Source organism: Triturus cristatus, chromosome 12, assembly GCF_964204655.1.
Source record: "Triturus cristatus chromosome 12, aTriCri1.1, whole genome shotgun sequence".
NCBI lineage: Eukaryota > Metazoa > Chordata > Amphibia > Caudata > Salamandridae > Triturus > Triturus cristatus.
Window position 1 is genome coordinate 624,365,180 of NC_140595.1, and position 17,405 is coordinate 624,382,584.

At 48.4% G+C, this 17,405-nt stretch overlaps 1 protein-coding gene across 1 annotated transcript in view; it reads right to left on the reverse strand.

The window, feature by feature from the left end:
* ZC3H18 (zinc finger CCCH-type containing 18) overlaps nucleotides 1-17,405 on the reverse strand; it is a 537,339-nt gene that overhangs the window by 255,526 nt on the left and 264,408 nt on the right. Inside the window, exon 7 of the mRNA XM_085638957.1 lies at nucleotides 13,728-13,990. Within this exon, the coding sequence (XP_085495083.1) occupies nucleotides 13,728-13,990 (263 nt within the window). The remainder of the gene's footprint in view (nucleotides 1-13,727; nucleotides 13,991-17,405) is intronic.

Sequence of the window (17,405 nt, forward strand, 5' to 3'; positions counted from 1 at the left end):
TTTGGCCTCTTTCCGTATTCTGTAATTGTAGCAAGGTGTACCTTGAAAGATGAAAACTGCAGCTTAGATAGCACAAGGCAAAGAAGATATGGGATTAAGACTTCCTCCTGACAGCGGATATTACGTATTTAAAAGAAAGAAAGTCCTTGTGGAGGGTCACTTGGCCTCCCTTAGTATGTTCATATGTGCTGGGGGCACATTTAAATGATATTGTCCAAGTACAGGAGCTATGCTGCCTAATTAGGTGATCTCAAATTCGGATCAACAATTTGTCCCTGCAGTCTAGTCAGTAAGTTCAGAGTGCATGGCAACCTCTTTCGTGGGCAGATGCACACATGCATCACCATTGCCTCAGCCAGTCAGGTGCAAGGATTATTGTTGCTCGAGTCTTGTAGAGTTTTAGAATCACACTTGGTATTAGTGGTTTAGCGGGAAAGGTGTCCAGTACTGTCATTGACCTACTCACCTAAAAGGCATTGCCCAACGAACCTCCTTCCAGCACTCTAGACATGATGTCTAGGCATTTTTGTCTACTGATGGAGTTCCCCACTTGTTGTAGATGTGCTGAAACGCTTCGTCATCCAAAACCCATTCATGGTTTTCTACGTACACGCAACTGAGGAAGTCTTCTTGTTGATTCAGAGTGCCTGGTATAAGCACTTCCTTATGTGAGAGCCCTGAATACGGCCCACAAGATCTTCTGAGCTATCAGCAACAGCGGTCCCTACTTGTTCAGGTAGAGCATTGTCGTCGTATTGTCCATTAGGATGAGACTGGTGCTCATTGCCAGAGAGAGAAGGAAAGCCTTGATGTACCTTCTTTCAACTCCAGCAAGTTGATATAAGAGCTCTCCTTTTCTGACCAACAACCTTGCACTTACGGCTGACTTAGACGAGTTCACCACCCTGAAGATATGAGGGGTTGAGGTTATCATTGTCGGTTACCAAAAGACTGCCTTCCAGATGTATTACAAGGCTGTGATGGTGTTGACTTCTCCTTGGAGGACTTAATCTGCAATGTACCTCTGGCCTTGCTGCTGGTGGTGGTGGAGGTGGTGCTAATGCTGATGAGGCCTGTGAGGGTATTAAAACCTCCGAGGGTAGTAGCAGCACTGTTTAGACTTGTACTGGGACCGGCAGAATATCTTCTTTCTTCGAACCCTAGCATCTTCATGGTTTCCACCTCATTTTTCATTTTTGCCATCTCCTCTTGCAAATGTTGACCAAATAAGGAGGATCCTGAGAAGGGGAGATTAACAATATTCATTTGAGTGTCTGGCCTGGGGTTGTTCAAGCAAAGTAATGGTGATTTTCGAGGGCAAACTATGGCAATACCCGATTTCCACCAAGTCAGCTAAGTCCATGTCAGAGGTTTGACCTGATTAGAAATCAAGGAGCCTTCTCTTATCTCTTCAAAGTCCTGCTGTCTGTAGGCAGGGCAGGTCACCTATAAAGCATCTATAAAGGTCATCCCTTCTCATATCTCTCTGCTGTACCTTTGTGTAGAGTTATAACACTAGCGAGCTTCAATGCAGTAGCCGATGTGACTCACAACTTCCTGCCTGTAGCATCTATGCACTTGCTAGCTCTGTCCGCTGGCGCAGTAATTTCTGGAGCAAAGGTAGGTGGTCTTCTTATCAACTGGACTATTACCGAATCTAGGTTCGACAGCGAAGACTAATATTTCTGGGGATGGTGTGGAATTGCTGTCCTTTACTGTGGCTGGAGTCAGGAATTTCTTCTCAGCAATCTATAGAATGCCTGGACGGGGAAGCCCATGTGTGTCCAGTGCTCGTCATGCCACTGAATTTAAGCTATTCTGAATGATATGGGGTGATATCCTGAAACCGGTCCTAGAATGCTCATTTCAGGTCCAGGGAGGACCTGGCTTGGCAATCTGGGCAAGACTGTTCGCATGGGGAGCAGCGTCAAGACCTATTTGCATATGGTTAGGTCCAAACTGGGGTGCGTGGTGAGCACAAAAAAAAGATTGATTTAAGTCCAGATCTCTGTACTGGGGGTGACTGTTTGACATTGTTCAGCATTCCATCCATCAATAGTTCCCCCCACACACAATTTGTCAGCCCAAATGGGACAGGAATGCCCTAACGTGGATCCCATGCTCGCCATGCCACTGAATCCAAGCTATCCTGGCTGAAGAGGGGTGATACCCTAAACCGGTCCGAGGATCAGTGCTTCATTTGAGCCAATGGTTTCCAGTGCTTGGCACGGGCACTTAATTATCAACTGCAAAAACAACAATAGATGGACAGAATGCAGAACAATATCATACATTCACCCCAGTACAGAGATCTGGGCCTAAATCCATCGTTTTTTTGCTCACCATGCCTTTCCAGTTTCAACCCAGCCATATGCAAATCAGTCTTGACCCTGTGCATCATGGGAACAGTCCAGCCCGAACTGCCAAGCCAGGTCCTCCCTCGACTGGAAACAAGCATCCTAGGACCGGTTTCGGGGTTTCACCCCTCTTCAGCCAGGATAGCTTGATTCCAGTGGCATGGAGAGCACGGGACCCACGTCTGGGCATACCCTTCCCACTCGGGGTGACAAATGCAAAAACAACAATAGATGGACAGAATGCAGAACAATGTCATACATTCACCCCAGTACAGAGATCTGGGCCTAAATCCATCGTTTTTTTGCTCACCATGCCTTTCCAATTTGAACCCAGCCATATGCAAATCACTCTTGACCCTGTGCCTCATGGGGACAGTCCAGCCCGAACTGCCAAGCCAGGTCCTCCCTGGACTGGAATGAATATGCTACTTACCAGTATGCATCTGTTCTTGGCATGTAGGGCTGCTGACATTCATATCTGTGCATAGATCGCCGCCTAGTGTTGGGTCCGGATGTTTGCACGTTGTTGTCCTGGAAGAGTCTTGGAAGTATCCTGAGATAGGTGACTCCTCCCCTGGACCACAGTGCGCATGGGCATCCTCTCCATCCTCAGATTGTTTTTTGCCATTGTGGCAGTGATGGAGTAGATACAGAAAGTGATGACCATGCTATACAGTAATTCTGAGAGCAGCAGCTGCTACAGGCGCCGGGGAGGAGGGTGGGCGATATGAATGTCAGCAGCCCTACATGCCAAGAACAGATGCATACTGGTAAGTAGCACATTCAGTTCGAGGCATGTGGGCTGCTGAATTCATATCTGTGCATAGAATACATAGCAGTACCTCCCATTAGCGGCGGCTACCGGTGCCAGCTGCAGCGGTCTGAAAAAGAGTTTTGAGAACAGCCTGTCCTACAGCTGCCTGCTGTTTTGAGTGCACATCTACAAAATAGTGTTTGGTAAATGTATGTGTAGTGGACCATGTGGCTGCTCTACATATATCATGTAAAGGAATGTTTCCCAGGAAAGCCATGGAGGCCCCTAACTTACGTCTTGAGTGGGCTCGTAGGGGAATCGTTAATGTGCGTTTAGCCTTTTGATAGCAAATTTGAATACATTTATCGATCCATCTGGCTATACCTGCTTTGGAGATGGCGTTGCCTTTGTGTTGTGGGGAAAAGGCAACAAAAGTTGTTTTGTCTTCCTAAAATTTTTAGTTCTGTCTATATAGTACATGAGGGCTCTTTTGACGTCTAGTGTATGGAGCATTCTTTCAGCGACATTTTGTGGATTCTGAAAGAAAACAGGCAGTTCAATCGTTTGATTCATGTGGAACTGCGATATTACTTTAGGCATGAATTTGGGGTTGGTACGTAGTACGACCCTGTTTGCGTGAACCTGTATGAATGGCTCTTGAATGGTTAGTGCCTGGAGTTCACTAACTCTTCTCAACGAAGTGATTGCTACTAGGAAAGCTACTTTCCAGGTGAGGAATTGAATCTCACATGAGTGGAGAGGTTCGAAGGGTGGACCCATCAGTCGGGTGAGGACCAAGTTGAGGTTCCACACTGGTGCTGGTGGGTGTCTTGGGGGAATTACTCGGTTAAGTCCCTCCAAGAAGGCTTTGATGGCAGGCACTCTGAATAAAGAGAGGTGCTGCCTGTTCTGGAGATAGGCTGCTATTGCGGTCAAATGGATACGTATTGAGGTGTATGCCAGATTGCATCGGTATAGGTGTAAGAGGTAACAGATTATGTTTTGAATGGATGCGTCTAGCGGGTTAATGTTATTGTTATTGCAATAAATGACCAACCTCTTCCATTTGGCTGCATAGCAAGCTCTGGTAGTGGGTCTCCTAGCTTCCTTAATCATCTCCATACAGTCAGGTGGCAGGTTTAGGTAGCCAAACTCTAGGACTTCAGGAGCCAGATCGCCAGGTTCAGCTGTTGCGGATCTGGGTGCCGAATTTCTCCATGGTTCTGCGTCAAATGCGCGGGTTTGATCCGCAGCCTTTGATGCGGCACCACGGAAAGTTCCAGAAAGGTGGTGTACCATGGCTGGCGTGCCCATGTTGGAGCAACCAGGATGAGTGTCAGTGAGTGTTGTCGCAGTTTGCGTGCCACCAGCGGTATCAACGGCGCTGGGGGAAAAGCGTACGCAAATCTGCCGGACCAGTTCATCCATATCGCATTGCCCTGTGACTGTGGATGTGGGAACCTGGCGCCAAAGCTTTGGCATTTTGCGTTTTCGCTTGTGGCGAATAGGTCTATCTCTGGATGACCCCACTGTTGGAAGTACGGTTGGAGTACTGACGGGTGTAGCTCCCACTCGTGCATCTGGTGGCTGTTTCTGCTGAGCAGATCCGCCATCTGGTTGTCCTTGCCGGGGAGGTGTTCCGCCATGAGGAATATGTTCCTCTGAATGGCCCACTTCCACATGCTCTGAGCCAGATGAGACAACTGTGGAGAGTGCGTTCCTCCCTGCTTCTGTATGTAGTATATGGCAGTCATGTTGTCTGTCCGGATCAACACGACTTTGTTGCACAAGTGTACCTTGAAGGCTTTCATTGCCAGGAAGATTGCCATCAGTTCTAGAAGGTTGATGTGCATCTTCTTTTGTTGTATTGTCCATAGTCCCTGCACTGTGTAATGGAGTACATGAGCTCCCCATCCCTGGAGAGACGCGTCCGCTGTTAGTATGATTTGTGGAACAGGCTCTTGGAACGGTCGGCCTTTGCAAAGGTTTTGTGGATTCCACCAATGCAGAGAGTTGTATGCCCGACCGCTCACCAACACTAGGTCTTTTAGTTGCCCGTGAGCCTGATTCCATTGACGTGCCAAGCACTCCTGAAGCGGGCGCACATGTAGTCTCGCGTGCGGGATTATGAAAATGCAGGAGGCCATCATGCCTATCAACTGCATGAACACTCTCGCAGGAAGGGAGTGTTGGGGTTTGAACTTTGAGATCAGCATTTGCATGCCGTTGATCCTCACTAAATTTGGCTGAGCTGTGGCTGCCAGAGTGTCTATGGTCGCACCTAGGTACTGTTGTACGTGTGCGGGTTGGAGATGTGATTTTGGGTAATTTAGTGAGAATCCCAGACTGTGAAGAAGGTGAATGGTGCGGGACATGTGGCTGGCACATTGCTGGGCTGACTTTGCCTGAACAAGCCAGTCGTCCAGGTAAGGGTAGACGTGAATGTGTTGCCTCCGTAGATGTGCAGCCACAGTAGCTAGGCACTTTGTGAAAACTTTGGGTGCTGTTGTCACGCCGAAGGGAAGAACTTTGAATTGGTAGTGCTGCCCCTGAATAGTGAACCTGAGATATTTTCTGTGTGACGGGTGTATGGGTATGTGGAAATACGCATCTTTGAGGTCTAGCGTGGCTAGGAAGTCTCCCTGTCTGAGCAGCGGGAGAACCTGCTGTAGGGTGAGCATGTGGAAATGCTCTGAGAGAATGTAGTGGTTGAGGGGTCTCAGGTCTAGTATAGATCTGAGTGACCCGTCCTTTTTTGGTATTAAGAAGTACAGAGAGTACACCCCTGTCCCCTGCTGGTGGACGGGCACGACCTCTATTGCGCCTTTTTGCAGCATACTTAGCACTTCCTGCTGTAATAATGCTAAGTGCTCTGAGGACATAGGACGGTGCTTTGGCGGTATTGTGGGTGGAGTGGAGGTTAATTCGAGGCAGTAACCGTGTTGGATAACATCTTTGACCCACCTGTCCGTGGTGATGGTATTCCACGTGGACAGGAACCGCTGGAGTCTTCCCCCGACAGGTGTTATGTGGTCGGGGGGAAGGGAGAGGGCGTCACGGTTTGTTCTTGGGGGAGGACCTGGTATTGCCGTAACCGCGTCCTCTGCCCTTTGTGCTGGAGCCACGATATCCACCTCGGGTGTTTTTATCGTAGGTACTTTGTGTGCCCCCTTTATTGTAGGTTTGCTGTGACCCCTGTCCTCTACCCGCTCCTCTATTTCCGGGGCGACGAAAGGAGCCACTACGAAATGTCTGCGTTTGCAGAGCCCCCATTGACTTTGCAGTGTCTGTGTCTTTTTTTTATCTTTTCTAGGGTGGTGTCAACCTCCGGTCCGAATAAGTAGTCGGGGTTGACCGGCTGATTGAGGATGTTATTTTGAACCTCAGGTTTGAATCCGGAGATTCGTAACCAGGCGTGTCGTCGTAGCATGACGCTGGTGTTTATTGCTCTCGCAGCTGTGTCGGCGGCATCCAGTGCACACTTAATGGATGCGTTTGTGAGAAGTTGTCCCTCCCTGATGAGGAGCTCCGCTGCCTCTTTGTACTCGTCAGGTAGATGTTGGAGTAGGGTCTCTAACGTGTCATAGTGTGAGCGATCGTAGCGAGCTAGGAGCGCCTGTGTATTGGCAATGCGCCATATGTTTGCCGCCTGGGCTGCAATCCTTTTGCCGGAGGTCTCTAGCACCTTGGACTCTTTGTCCGGGGGAGGAGCATCACCAGTTGTCTGCGAGTGTGCCCGTTTGCGAGCATTAGCAACTACGATGGAGTCCAGAGGCAACTGGCCTCTAATGTACGTAGGGTCCCCAGGTGCTGGCTTGTATTTTTTCTAGATCCTGGGGTTTATTACCCGTGCCCTGGTGGTTTCTTTGAAAATGTCCTTTGCTGGCTTGAGGACACCTTTCAACATGGGCAGAGTCTTTACAGTCCTCTCGGAGGATGCGAAAGTGTCCACCAAGAAATCGTCCTCGATTGTGTCTGAGTGGAGTTGCACTCCATGATTGGCTGCGGCACGTTCAATGAGGGCGTTGAATGCAGCAGTGTCCTCTGTGGGAGACGTTTTTGCGCCATAAAGCTGCGTGTCCTGTGTATCCATAGCGGCACCTGGGTCTACAGGGTCATCCCAAGCTTGATCAGGGTCCTGCTGGCCTTCAGGGTCCATATCCCTGGGGTAGGTGGTGTCGTCACCCATGTAGTCCTCTAATGCGTCCGTGTCGGAGTGCGTCGGAGAGAAGGACTGTGGATATGGGTAAGAGGTGTGGAGGCGTTCATAAAGAACTGGTTCCGATTCCGCCGGCAGTTTTTGCTTTAACGGGATCCTGTAAGAGTCCAAAGCCTGCTCGGAAGTGATCTTCCGCTTTCGGAGCATGAGCCTGCCGGTGTCGGCGTCGATGAAGTGGGACGGTGATGTCCCAGTAGGAGAGTGTTCAGTAGATGGGGACCTTGTCTGGGTGACACGTGTTCTGATCTCGAATAGTTTCGGCGCCGTGGATGGCGGCAAACCAAAGGTGATGTTGGTTGGTGCCGAAGGTGCCTTTTGAGCCTTTTTCGGCTCGGAGCCCGACGTGGCCTGGAGGGCTGCCTTTTCTCTGATGCGTTGCAAGGACGCTGCAACTTGTCGCACCTGTAATGCCGACGGTTCTTTGGCGCCGAGTGGTTCTGTAGAGGTAGGTGTGGACTTCTTTGGAGCCACAGGGTCATCGAGTCGAGGAGAGGTAGTAGCTGTCGACGGCGTCGATGATTGGACCGTAGTCGCTGCTTTCGAGGTGGATTGCGATGCAGCGGCCATTTTAACCTTGGTGGTCGGTGCCGATTGTTTCGGTGCCGGAGGCCGAGGCGCTTTGGCGGTACCGATGGCCTTTCTCTTTGGGTCGGCGCCGACATCGGCTGCAGCGAGTTCGGCACCGAAGTCCCTTTTGGTGCGATCGGAGCCGACGGTTTTGGCTGGCGTCGAAGGTGTGGTGGTCCTCGAGCCGACCAGTGTTAGTTTCACTTTCGGTTTCTGTTGAACCGGTGCGACGATTGGTTTCGGTTTCGTGGAAGGGAAACCAGTCTTTTTGGGTAATAATGGCTCTCGCTGGATGTCCGAGGCCGGGCCAGAGGGCGGGGCCGAAGAACTGCGGGATTGATCTTGGGTAAGGCCCGAAGGCGATCCCTCGACCGGAGCCGTAGACTGACGCACTGGGATATCCTCCGTTTGGACGGGTAGGCCCTGCTCGTCACCGGAGCTACCTTCTTCGGCCCCTAAGGCCTCATCGTAGTTTCCTACCTCATCGTCGGCTTCTTCCCTGTGAAAAAGCTCTTCATCTACGTCTTCCGATCTGGAACCGTGTTCGGAAGCGGGGCTGGAGGGTATGTTTTCCACGCTTTCAACATCTTCGTCCTCGGTGCTGAAGATGTTGGTCGGGGCCGGTGCCGCTTGCTGCGCTTCAAGTCTCGCGGCTCGTCGATTCCGGAGAGTCTTCTTGGATCTGAATCGGGCACAGGCCATACATTTCGATTCGTCGGGATCCGGTGAGAGGCATTTGTTGCACACCGGGTGGACGTCGATATGTGGATATTTCGCGTGGCAAACAGGACACCGCTTGAATGGGGTCCTCGGTTCCATCGTCGATGTAGGGTCGATGGTCGGATATAATGGATCCGAAAAAGTTGTTAAAGTCGCTAAACTAGCAAGTAAACTGTCGATACCGATCGGGAACAGTACCGACGAAAACTAAAGGCCTTTTGGCCTGAAAACTAAATTTTCCTAACTTGAGTCAAGATAAGCACATCCGAACCCAATGGCGGAAAAAAACAATCTGAGGATGGAGAGGATGCCCATGCGCACTGTGGTCCAGGGGAGGAGTCACCTATCTCAGGATACTTCCAAGACTCTTCCAGGACAACAACGTGCAAACATCCGGACCCAACACTAGGCGGCGATCTATGCACAGATATGAATTCAGCAGCCCACATGCCTCGAACACAAGCATCCTAGGACCGGTTTCGGGGTATCACCCCTCTTCAGCCAGGATAGCCTGATTCCATGGTGGTACTGTCTACTTCGGAGAGAAGCACAACAACAATTGTTTATTAATTCAATATACATTATAAATAACTAATACCGCCACCCAAGCCATCCTTATAGCTTTGGGGGACTAGAATATTCTGAAATGTCACACTTCAAAGAATGTGGCGGTTGGGTAGTTATGTCGGTACTGTCATTGCAGCGCTGGCAGGGGCACTGAGTGGTCCAAGCTGCAGTGGCCTTGTGACGAAGGCTCTGGCACCTAATGTTTTAACAATTGAGCACTGTCTAGGATGCTTGTTTCCGGTCCAGAGAGGGTCTGGCTTGGCAACTCGGGTTGGTCTTTTGGAGCAGGGTCAAGATTGACTTGCATACGGCTAGGTCCAAATTGAGGTGGCGTGGTGAGCAAAAAATAATGGATTTAGGCCCAGATCACTGTACGGGGGGGGGGGGGGGGGGGGTTGAGGTGTTTGACATTGTTCAGCATTACCTCCATCAATTGTTCTTTTTGCATTTGGACCCAGGGTCGGGGCAGGTTTTGGCAAAGCCCTCTGTAGTAACATCACCATATTTATTTATTTGAGTTTTATATAGCGCTGGCTAGACCCGGAGGTATCAGAGCACTTTACATAAGGTTCCACAAAGTTACAAAATTACATAAGTTACAAGTTACATCAGCTACTAGAACAACATTTCACGAACATAGAAGATGAGATAAGTGGAGCTTAGAAGGAAAAGGGTGTAGGGTAAAGGGGTAGGACGAAATAGGATGGAGAGACGATGGATAGTCTGCCCAGAGTCCGGCTGGGTCGGTACCGGCCGAGGGGGAAGTCCACAGCCCATCTCCTCTATAGCTATCACCATTATTATAACTACTGCAGCCAACAGCATATCCATAGGGATATTAAGTTTGGAAGCCCCACTTCAAGAGTATGTCATGGAAGGTGGTGATATCATAGGAAAAAACTCTTGAGGGTGACGCAGGAGAAGATAAAGAGTGTACGATGAGCAAGTATCACCACCACCAAAATTTGATTATGATGGAGACTCAGAAGGAAATCGGCTTCTTTAGCACCACTCTGGAATGCACACAGAGTCCTTTCTCGCTTGAAGAGAGGTTGGTACATAATGGGGTGATCCTAAAGTCCATGGTTCTCTAAGTAGCATTGAGATCTTTCTGATGGATGACATGAAGGATGAGACTATCTTTGGTGGTTGTGGTAGGTTTAAATGTTGCAGTTGGTCCTGAGCCAGGATGACAAAAGTCGGGGAGGATGGACGTATAATCTACAGGTGATTCCGTGGAGAGCGCACCTTGACGAAAGTTTGACTACAGGGGCTCTCCTCATTCCAACTCCCATGGGGCAAGTAGGTTGAAAGAGCAGGGTTAATGTACCCTCTTAGTGTTGAGTGACCATAGGTCACCACACCCAGTGGATAGTCTTTGATCAGACTAGGAGCCCTCCCTTTTTCTATATGGTCCTGATGAATGCCACATACCTTTCTGGACAACTGGCAGAAACAGGTCGACCTCTAACACAGCGGCGATGGGATAATTAAGGTCCCTATTCACCGCACTTACGTTTTTATTTCCATCTAGTCACCACATTAGAATAAAAAGTTGTCAGGTGCACTATTATGGCTTTTTAAACTCACATTACCCTCTGGGCCCTCACTTAGTTTAGAAGTGCATCCCTATCTTTAGGTGTATGGCCGCCCTCCACCAAATGCGGTTTTTGGAGGGCGAGGACTGGCAGATGATGAAGCGTGACACCAGGTGGTGTGTGATGCCAGTCCGTCACTTTTTGTAATGTGCCCACTTTAGCACTTTTCACTTCACATATACTCGGTCATACTCTAGAAGCGGTCTTCACTGTGTTACACAAAAGCATGGAGGGCCCAATAGTAGCATTGCAGGTTCATCATGAGGACGTCTTAAGACTTTTTCTTGGTGCTGGAGACACAGACGACACTAGAAATGTCAATGGCGATCGTGGCAATGTCAGAGTGGTGTGACAGTGAGTCCATGTTCGGGGAGTGCTGTGCTGATGTCGAGAGTTTTCACTGTATTAACAGCGAAGAAGTTGCTTTATCATCACAGTGGGTGGTGACACGGTCACAATAATTTCTTGAGGTAGACTTGGAGGATCTATGATGATATTGATAGGTCACTGTCGATAAAGAGCCGCCTTTGATGGTGACCACTTGAGGGCCAAACCATTTGACGTTGTGATCTTCAATGTCAATCAGAAGTGTCATCGAGAGTGGTGATGCCGAAGTCTCCATTCACTCTTGCACGCTCTCCTCACTCTAGATTTCGGAAATCTTTACATTGTGCTCGCTGTTTTTCAGCAAAGGTCCATTGGAGGAGGTTTTACAGCCTTTTGTTTTAGCTTTCTCTGCTCCTCCTTTGCCCTTATTACCTCCAACTTACCTCAAGTCTGATGCTTTTGAGCTTTCAAAGTCCTCTTAATCTTCTTTCAAAAGTCACATTGCATCACTTGACATTAAGAGGGAAGACCAACAACACAGTCTTCAAGTGGGTTGGAAGCCAACCTAATGCCTCCTGAAGGATGGACATTTCATAATGAGGGAAGACAGTGCAATATAAAACTATTCTGTAATAAGTAGTAAAAACAGGTTACCTCAGTAGTTAAATAGTAAAGATATTGAGATATTTCACATAAAACATAGAGGCGTGAAACATCCACTGTATTCTGGGATCCTTATCACATCAATGGTAAAAAAAAAAAAAAAAACAGACAAACACAACTGCGAGTAGAGAGCATTATGGATAGTGGAGGATCCTGCAGTCTTAAATGGACATGTTGCTTTTTCTCAAGCTACTTTGATGAAGTCCTATCAGGCAGCACTTTTCTATCAATGTTAGAAATGTACTCAGCATTTCACATTATAGATGTTACAAAGTAGGCTTGAGACATGCTTTTAAAAAAAAAAAAATTTAAAAGGAGTTTGGCAGTCTAAATTTCGGAAAAATCTTACCTTTAATGGGCTACTGAAGAGTGCTGAACATTATATGCATATATAGAAATTAGCACCCTATCTATGAAAATATGGACAAATATATTGAAGTTTTCTCAGGTCCACAAACCTAGCAACAAATTATTCTAATGTTTATGACTATTAATGAAGATCCTACTATGTAGAAAGCTTATTTACAATGGCGCTGCAGGTACACTTCCAAAGATCTTCATTCAAAACTTTCCCTCTTTACCGCTGCTCTCAAGGTAAAAATGTTACATCCTATATGTGTGTGTAAAGTGCTTATGCATTAGCATACACAAAGCAAAAGGAAAGAAGCCTTCAGAGTGCAGAAAATCCCTGGATATTGGGAGGCAAAATGAGAATAGATACATTTAATGAGTAACTGGGCCCAGAGAATGTATACATCATGAGAAATGGCTATTAACACAATGCATATCACAAAGAAACAGTGCATGGGTCAATGAAGAGAATATACTTAGGCATACAGTCTATAAGGACTACCCACACACACTCACAACAACTCTGCCCCTACTCATCACCTGAAGCAAGCCCAAACTCAATCTGTGAACATCAGAAGCAACCACAACAAAGACAAGACTTGAGGGAAGAAGCACACAAACACGTGAAAACACTAGCGATATGGCTCACTCCATACAGCTGAGAGACAACAGCCTGGCTCTACTCACTAGAGGAATCTGGATAAAGCCTGGCCAACAAAGTATAGGAATGCGACCAGGTCAAACTTAGACAAATTCAACACCGATCAGGCAGTTGCAAAATGTCTGAACATTGGTCTACTGTGCCACTGAAACACTATTATATAATCAGCCTGCATTGTGAGATCTGCGTCACAAAAGCAACGTATCTTTATGTTCTGTACAAAGCTCAGGAGTTTTAAACAACACCAGTTCTAATAAAGTACACATCCACAGAAGACCCCTTACAGGACCACAGGATAACAAAACAACACCTAACATAGTTAGTTTGTAGGTCAACTGTCAGCAGTAAAACATTACAAGACAATAAAACTCTCAAGTCACATGAAAATTGAATTCATTTTAAAGAACACACGTTCTAAGAGAAGTAGCTGCCGATCTCAGAGATTTTGATAAGGCAACAAACATGAATACCATCCAGAAAAACATGCACCATCTTTGACACTGTTATAAAACACCTTGGAAAGGCATCTTCATGTGCCCATGTAAGTCAAAGATAACAGGAAAAGGCTGGAACTAACCCGGTCCCTATTCCTAACAAATTCCAACTTCTACAGATCAACTTGTGTACCTTGGACCCTGGCCGCACTCTTTTAGGTAAATTCTTTGCCACATTCAAAACTTATGAGCATTTTATTGCACCAACAATCTGAAAAAAAATAGAGGATTTCTTAGACAATCCAGCAGAAAATCGCTGGGTAATATTTAACACTCTTAGCATTATTGTTGGTAAAACAGTTTTGTCTAGTGTAACACAACAAGGGGTAAAATTAAGAATAAACGATCACAAGAAAATACCAGATGTCATTGCTTTGTTCACCTAATATCAAGGTACAACTAGGAGCAACATTACAAACGTAGCATTTCAAGTGTGGACAGTCACTTACTTTGGTAGCAGAGGTGATTTTGGCTTTGTTTTATCTTTATCCTTTTCGCGCTCTTTTTCTTTCTCCCTTAGAGCCTTGTCTTTCTCTTCTTTCTTGGCTCGCTCTCTCTCCCACTCATCTTTCCTCCGCTGGCGCTCTTTGTCTCGTTCTCTCTCCCTTTCTCGCTCTCTCTCCCGCTGCCGCCGTTCTCTCTCACGCTCTCTCTCTCGTTCCCGTTCTCTCTCGCGCTGTCGATTTTCCCTTTCTCGTTCCCGCTCCCTTTCCTTTTCAATCACAAGAAAACCAAACTTCATCATATATTCATGACATAAAATAGTACATTAAAAAACAAAGTTTACAAAATACTTAATTTAACTTTTTTCAAAATTACTGAATTGAAAGAGTGTGCATGATATAGATTATTTAGACTAATAACATCTCAAATGTAGCATTTTTGCAGGAGCAAAGTTATTAAGCCCAAACCTATTGCCTTTTTAGTTAAATTTGCTTACGAGTTTTATGGTTTAAATCTTTATTTGCATTTCGCAATAAAGGCCAACAGTAAGCTTCACATACGTTTACCAGCGCAAGTCAGGTAAAGCAACAGTGAAATGCAGTTTATGGAGGAAACCAGCTGTTTTACATCTGCAGATGGCCAAGAAAGAAAACGTACCCTGCCCTCTCCACCCACCCCCCCACCCCGACCCCCGTCTACCAGCTAAGATGCCAATTCAAAACAGGCTTACTTCTCCTCAGTCTGCGAGGCTCCCTGAGATTCCCCCTCAGGAGGTGCTGATAGAAGCAGCAAACAAAGATATATCGGGCAGGTGGGCTCCTAAACTCAGAGCCCAGTAGGTCGAGAAATGGCTGCCAGAGATCCATGAAGTGGAGCCCTTCCCAGCAAATTTAAGAGTGATCTTTTCCAGTCCCAGGACCGACCATAGACATTGCAGCCAGCCAGTAAATGTGGGGATACGAGTAGTCCGCCAGTGAAGCAGAATGCTTTGCGTGGCCGAGCCCAGCGCAACCGCCATCTGGCGACCTCGCTGTGAGCGAAGAGGATATGTGAGAGGATTGGGGAGGTCCAGGACGATGTAGCTTGGGAACCTTGGAAGCTGAGTATCGAAGTGTTTATCTATTTCGTCAATGACCTGTGCTCAGTAGGCATGCAGCTGCTCACAGTCCCACAGAAGAAGCACCAGTGTGCCCCGTTGCCCGCAACCCCGCCAGCAGTCAGCACTTTGTCAGGGGTCCATCGAGTGGAGGCGGTCGGGTGTGTAATACCAGTATGCGGTCACATTGGTCAGGGTCTCCATGAGTCCCATGCTTCGTGCTGAGTGTCGAGCTATATAGTATATCCCTTCCCATTCTTTTTGGCTGAGGACCTGACCTAGATCTCTTTCCCAGCGCATGCGCCCTGCGTTATAAGTATGTGTATGTCCAGCTAGCCACATCTTATACAGGTCTGAAATGAGCTTTTTGTCGGATGAGCGCGTTAGCATCGATTTTTCATATGGTGTGAGGAAAAGCTGTGCGTGTGGTTTTATGAGGGGATGGCGAGCCCAGTGTCGGAGCAGGAGATAATGGAATCGTTCCGACTCCGGAATCCCATAGAGTGACCGGACCTGAGGGAAAGGGAGAATCCAATCAAGGTCAAACAAATGCCCCAGAGACCGGCAACCTGTAGGGCGCTAGCTTGTGAAGGAGGTCTCACCCATCCCCCGGTTGAAATTCAGGGTTGTCAAAGAGCGGAGTGAGGGGAGACGGGAAGGAAGTCAGGTTGTATTTCTGACAGGTCTGATCCCAGGTCTCAAGAATCGTCCTGGTTATATGGGAAACAAAGATTGGCAGGTCTGTGGGCCCTGCGTAGAAAGGGAATTCTCTGCAGGGTCATGGCCGCTACCGTTTGGTCTTGGAACAGCCCATGTTTCTCTGATTCGGATCTGCTCCATTGTACTAAATGTCGGAGTTGTGTCGCTTGAAAGTAGAGTCGGAGATCCGGGACCCCTAGTCCGGCCTCCGCGGGAGGCAGCCTTGCGATGGCTCCCTTCATGCGGGGTCGGCGGGCCCGCCAGATAAAGTGTGACAGCTCTGATTGGACTTGCTTGATCCACCCGTCGGGTGGCCGTTAAGGAAGAGTCTGGAAGATGTACAGTATTTGGGGTAGAATCGTCATTTTTATAGCAGCCACTCTCCGCAACCAGGAAATCAGGAAGTACTTCCACCACCGCAGCTCCGCTCGGATCTGCGTCAGCAGTTTGGCGTAGTTGGTGGCGGCTATTTCTGGCAGCATGGGCGTCAGCTGGATGCCAAGGTAGGGTACAGGTCCGTCCGCCCATTGAAGGGGGTGCGCGGCGCGTAGGCGTGCCAGGGTGGAGGGCAGCATGGAGAGGTTAAGTGCGATTGATTTTTAAACATTAACTTTGAAGCCCGAAACCGGAGTGAAGCGATTCAGTTCCGCCATGAAAACACCCAAGGCTCGAGAGGGATCTGAAAGAGATACCAGGACGTCGTCAGCGTAGAGGCTAATGGTGTGGATGTCGCCCCCGAATTTAATCCCGGCGTTAAGAGGGCTGTGCCGAACACTTTGGGCAAAGGGCTCCATATACAGTGCAAAAAGCAGGGGGGAGAGAGGACACCCTTGGCAGGTTCCCCTGGAGATAGGTGGGCAGGACGAGGTAGGTCTGTTAACTAGGACCGTAGCCGTCGGGTGTTGATAGCAATTGAGAATTAATGTATGGAATCTGTCCCCAAACCCCACGTGGATCGGCACCTGTTCTAAAAATGGCCAATGGACCCTGTCGAAGGCCTTCTCCGCGTCTATGGTAAGGTGCATGTATTCCCCGGGGACCAAAGAAGCCTTCTCAATCAGGTGAAGTACTCGCTTAGTATTATCGCTCGTCTGGCGTTGAGGGATGAACCCCGCCTAGTCTGGGTCAATGAGTCCCGGCATGTAGGGTGCCAATCGGGCAGTCAAGATCCCTGTGAAAAGTTTGAGGTCAATGTTGAGGAGCGAGATAGGGCGATAGGCCCCACAGCTAGTCTTGTGCTTCCCGGCCTTCGGGATGACCACAATGGCCAGTTCCAACATGTCCTCCAGAATTGCCCCCGTGATCGCAAAGGAGTTAAAAAGGAGTGTCAAAAGGGGTGCTATAGTTGGGCAAAAGGTTTTATAATAGGTGGCCGTATAACCGTCAGGTCCGGGCGATTTAGACCGCTTGAGGAGTGAGATCGCCGCTATGACCTCTTCCACGCGTATCTCTCTTTCCAGGTTGTCCACCTGACCCTGCGTGAGTGAGGGAAGGTGTGCTGCAGCTATGTATGTTTCGCTAAGCGAGCCATCTAATGCTTGTGCCGCATAGAGTTGGGCAAAGAAGTTGCGGAAGACATTCGCAATTTCCGCGTAGGTCGTTACCGCTTGCCCCGTACCGTCGTGTAGTTCCTGAACCCCTTAACGTTGCTGAACCTCGTGCAACTTATGAGCGAGTAAACGGCCGCACCAGTCACTCCCCGTGTGAAATGCCTGGCGCAGTCGTAAAGCAGCATATCCCGCCTGATCGTTATCAATGGCCGCAAGCTGGGCCCGTACGGTGCGCAGTTGTCTCCAGATCCTAGGTGCGCTGGTGCATCTGTTCCAGCTCCCTAGTTCGTTGAGTAAGATCATCCCTCTTGCCCTTGCGGTCAGCATTACCTGCTGCC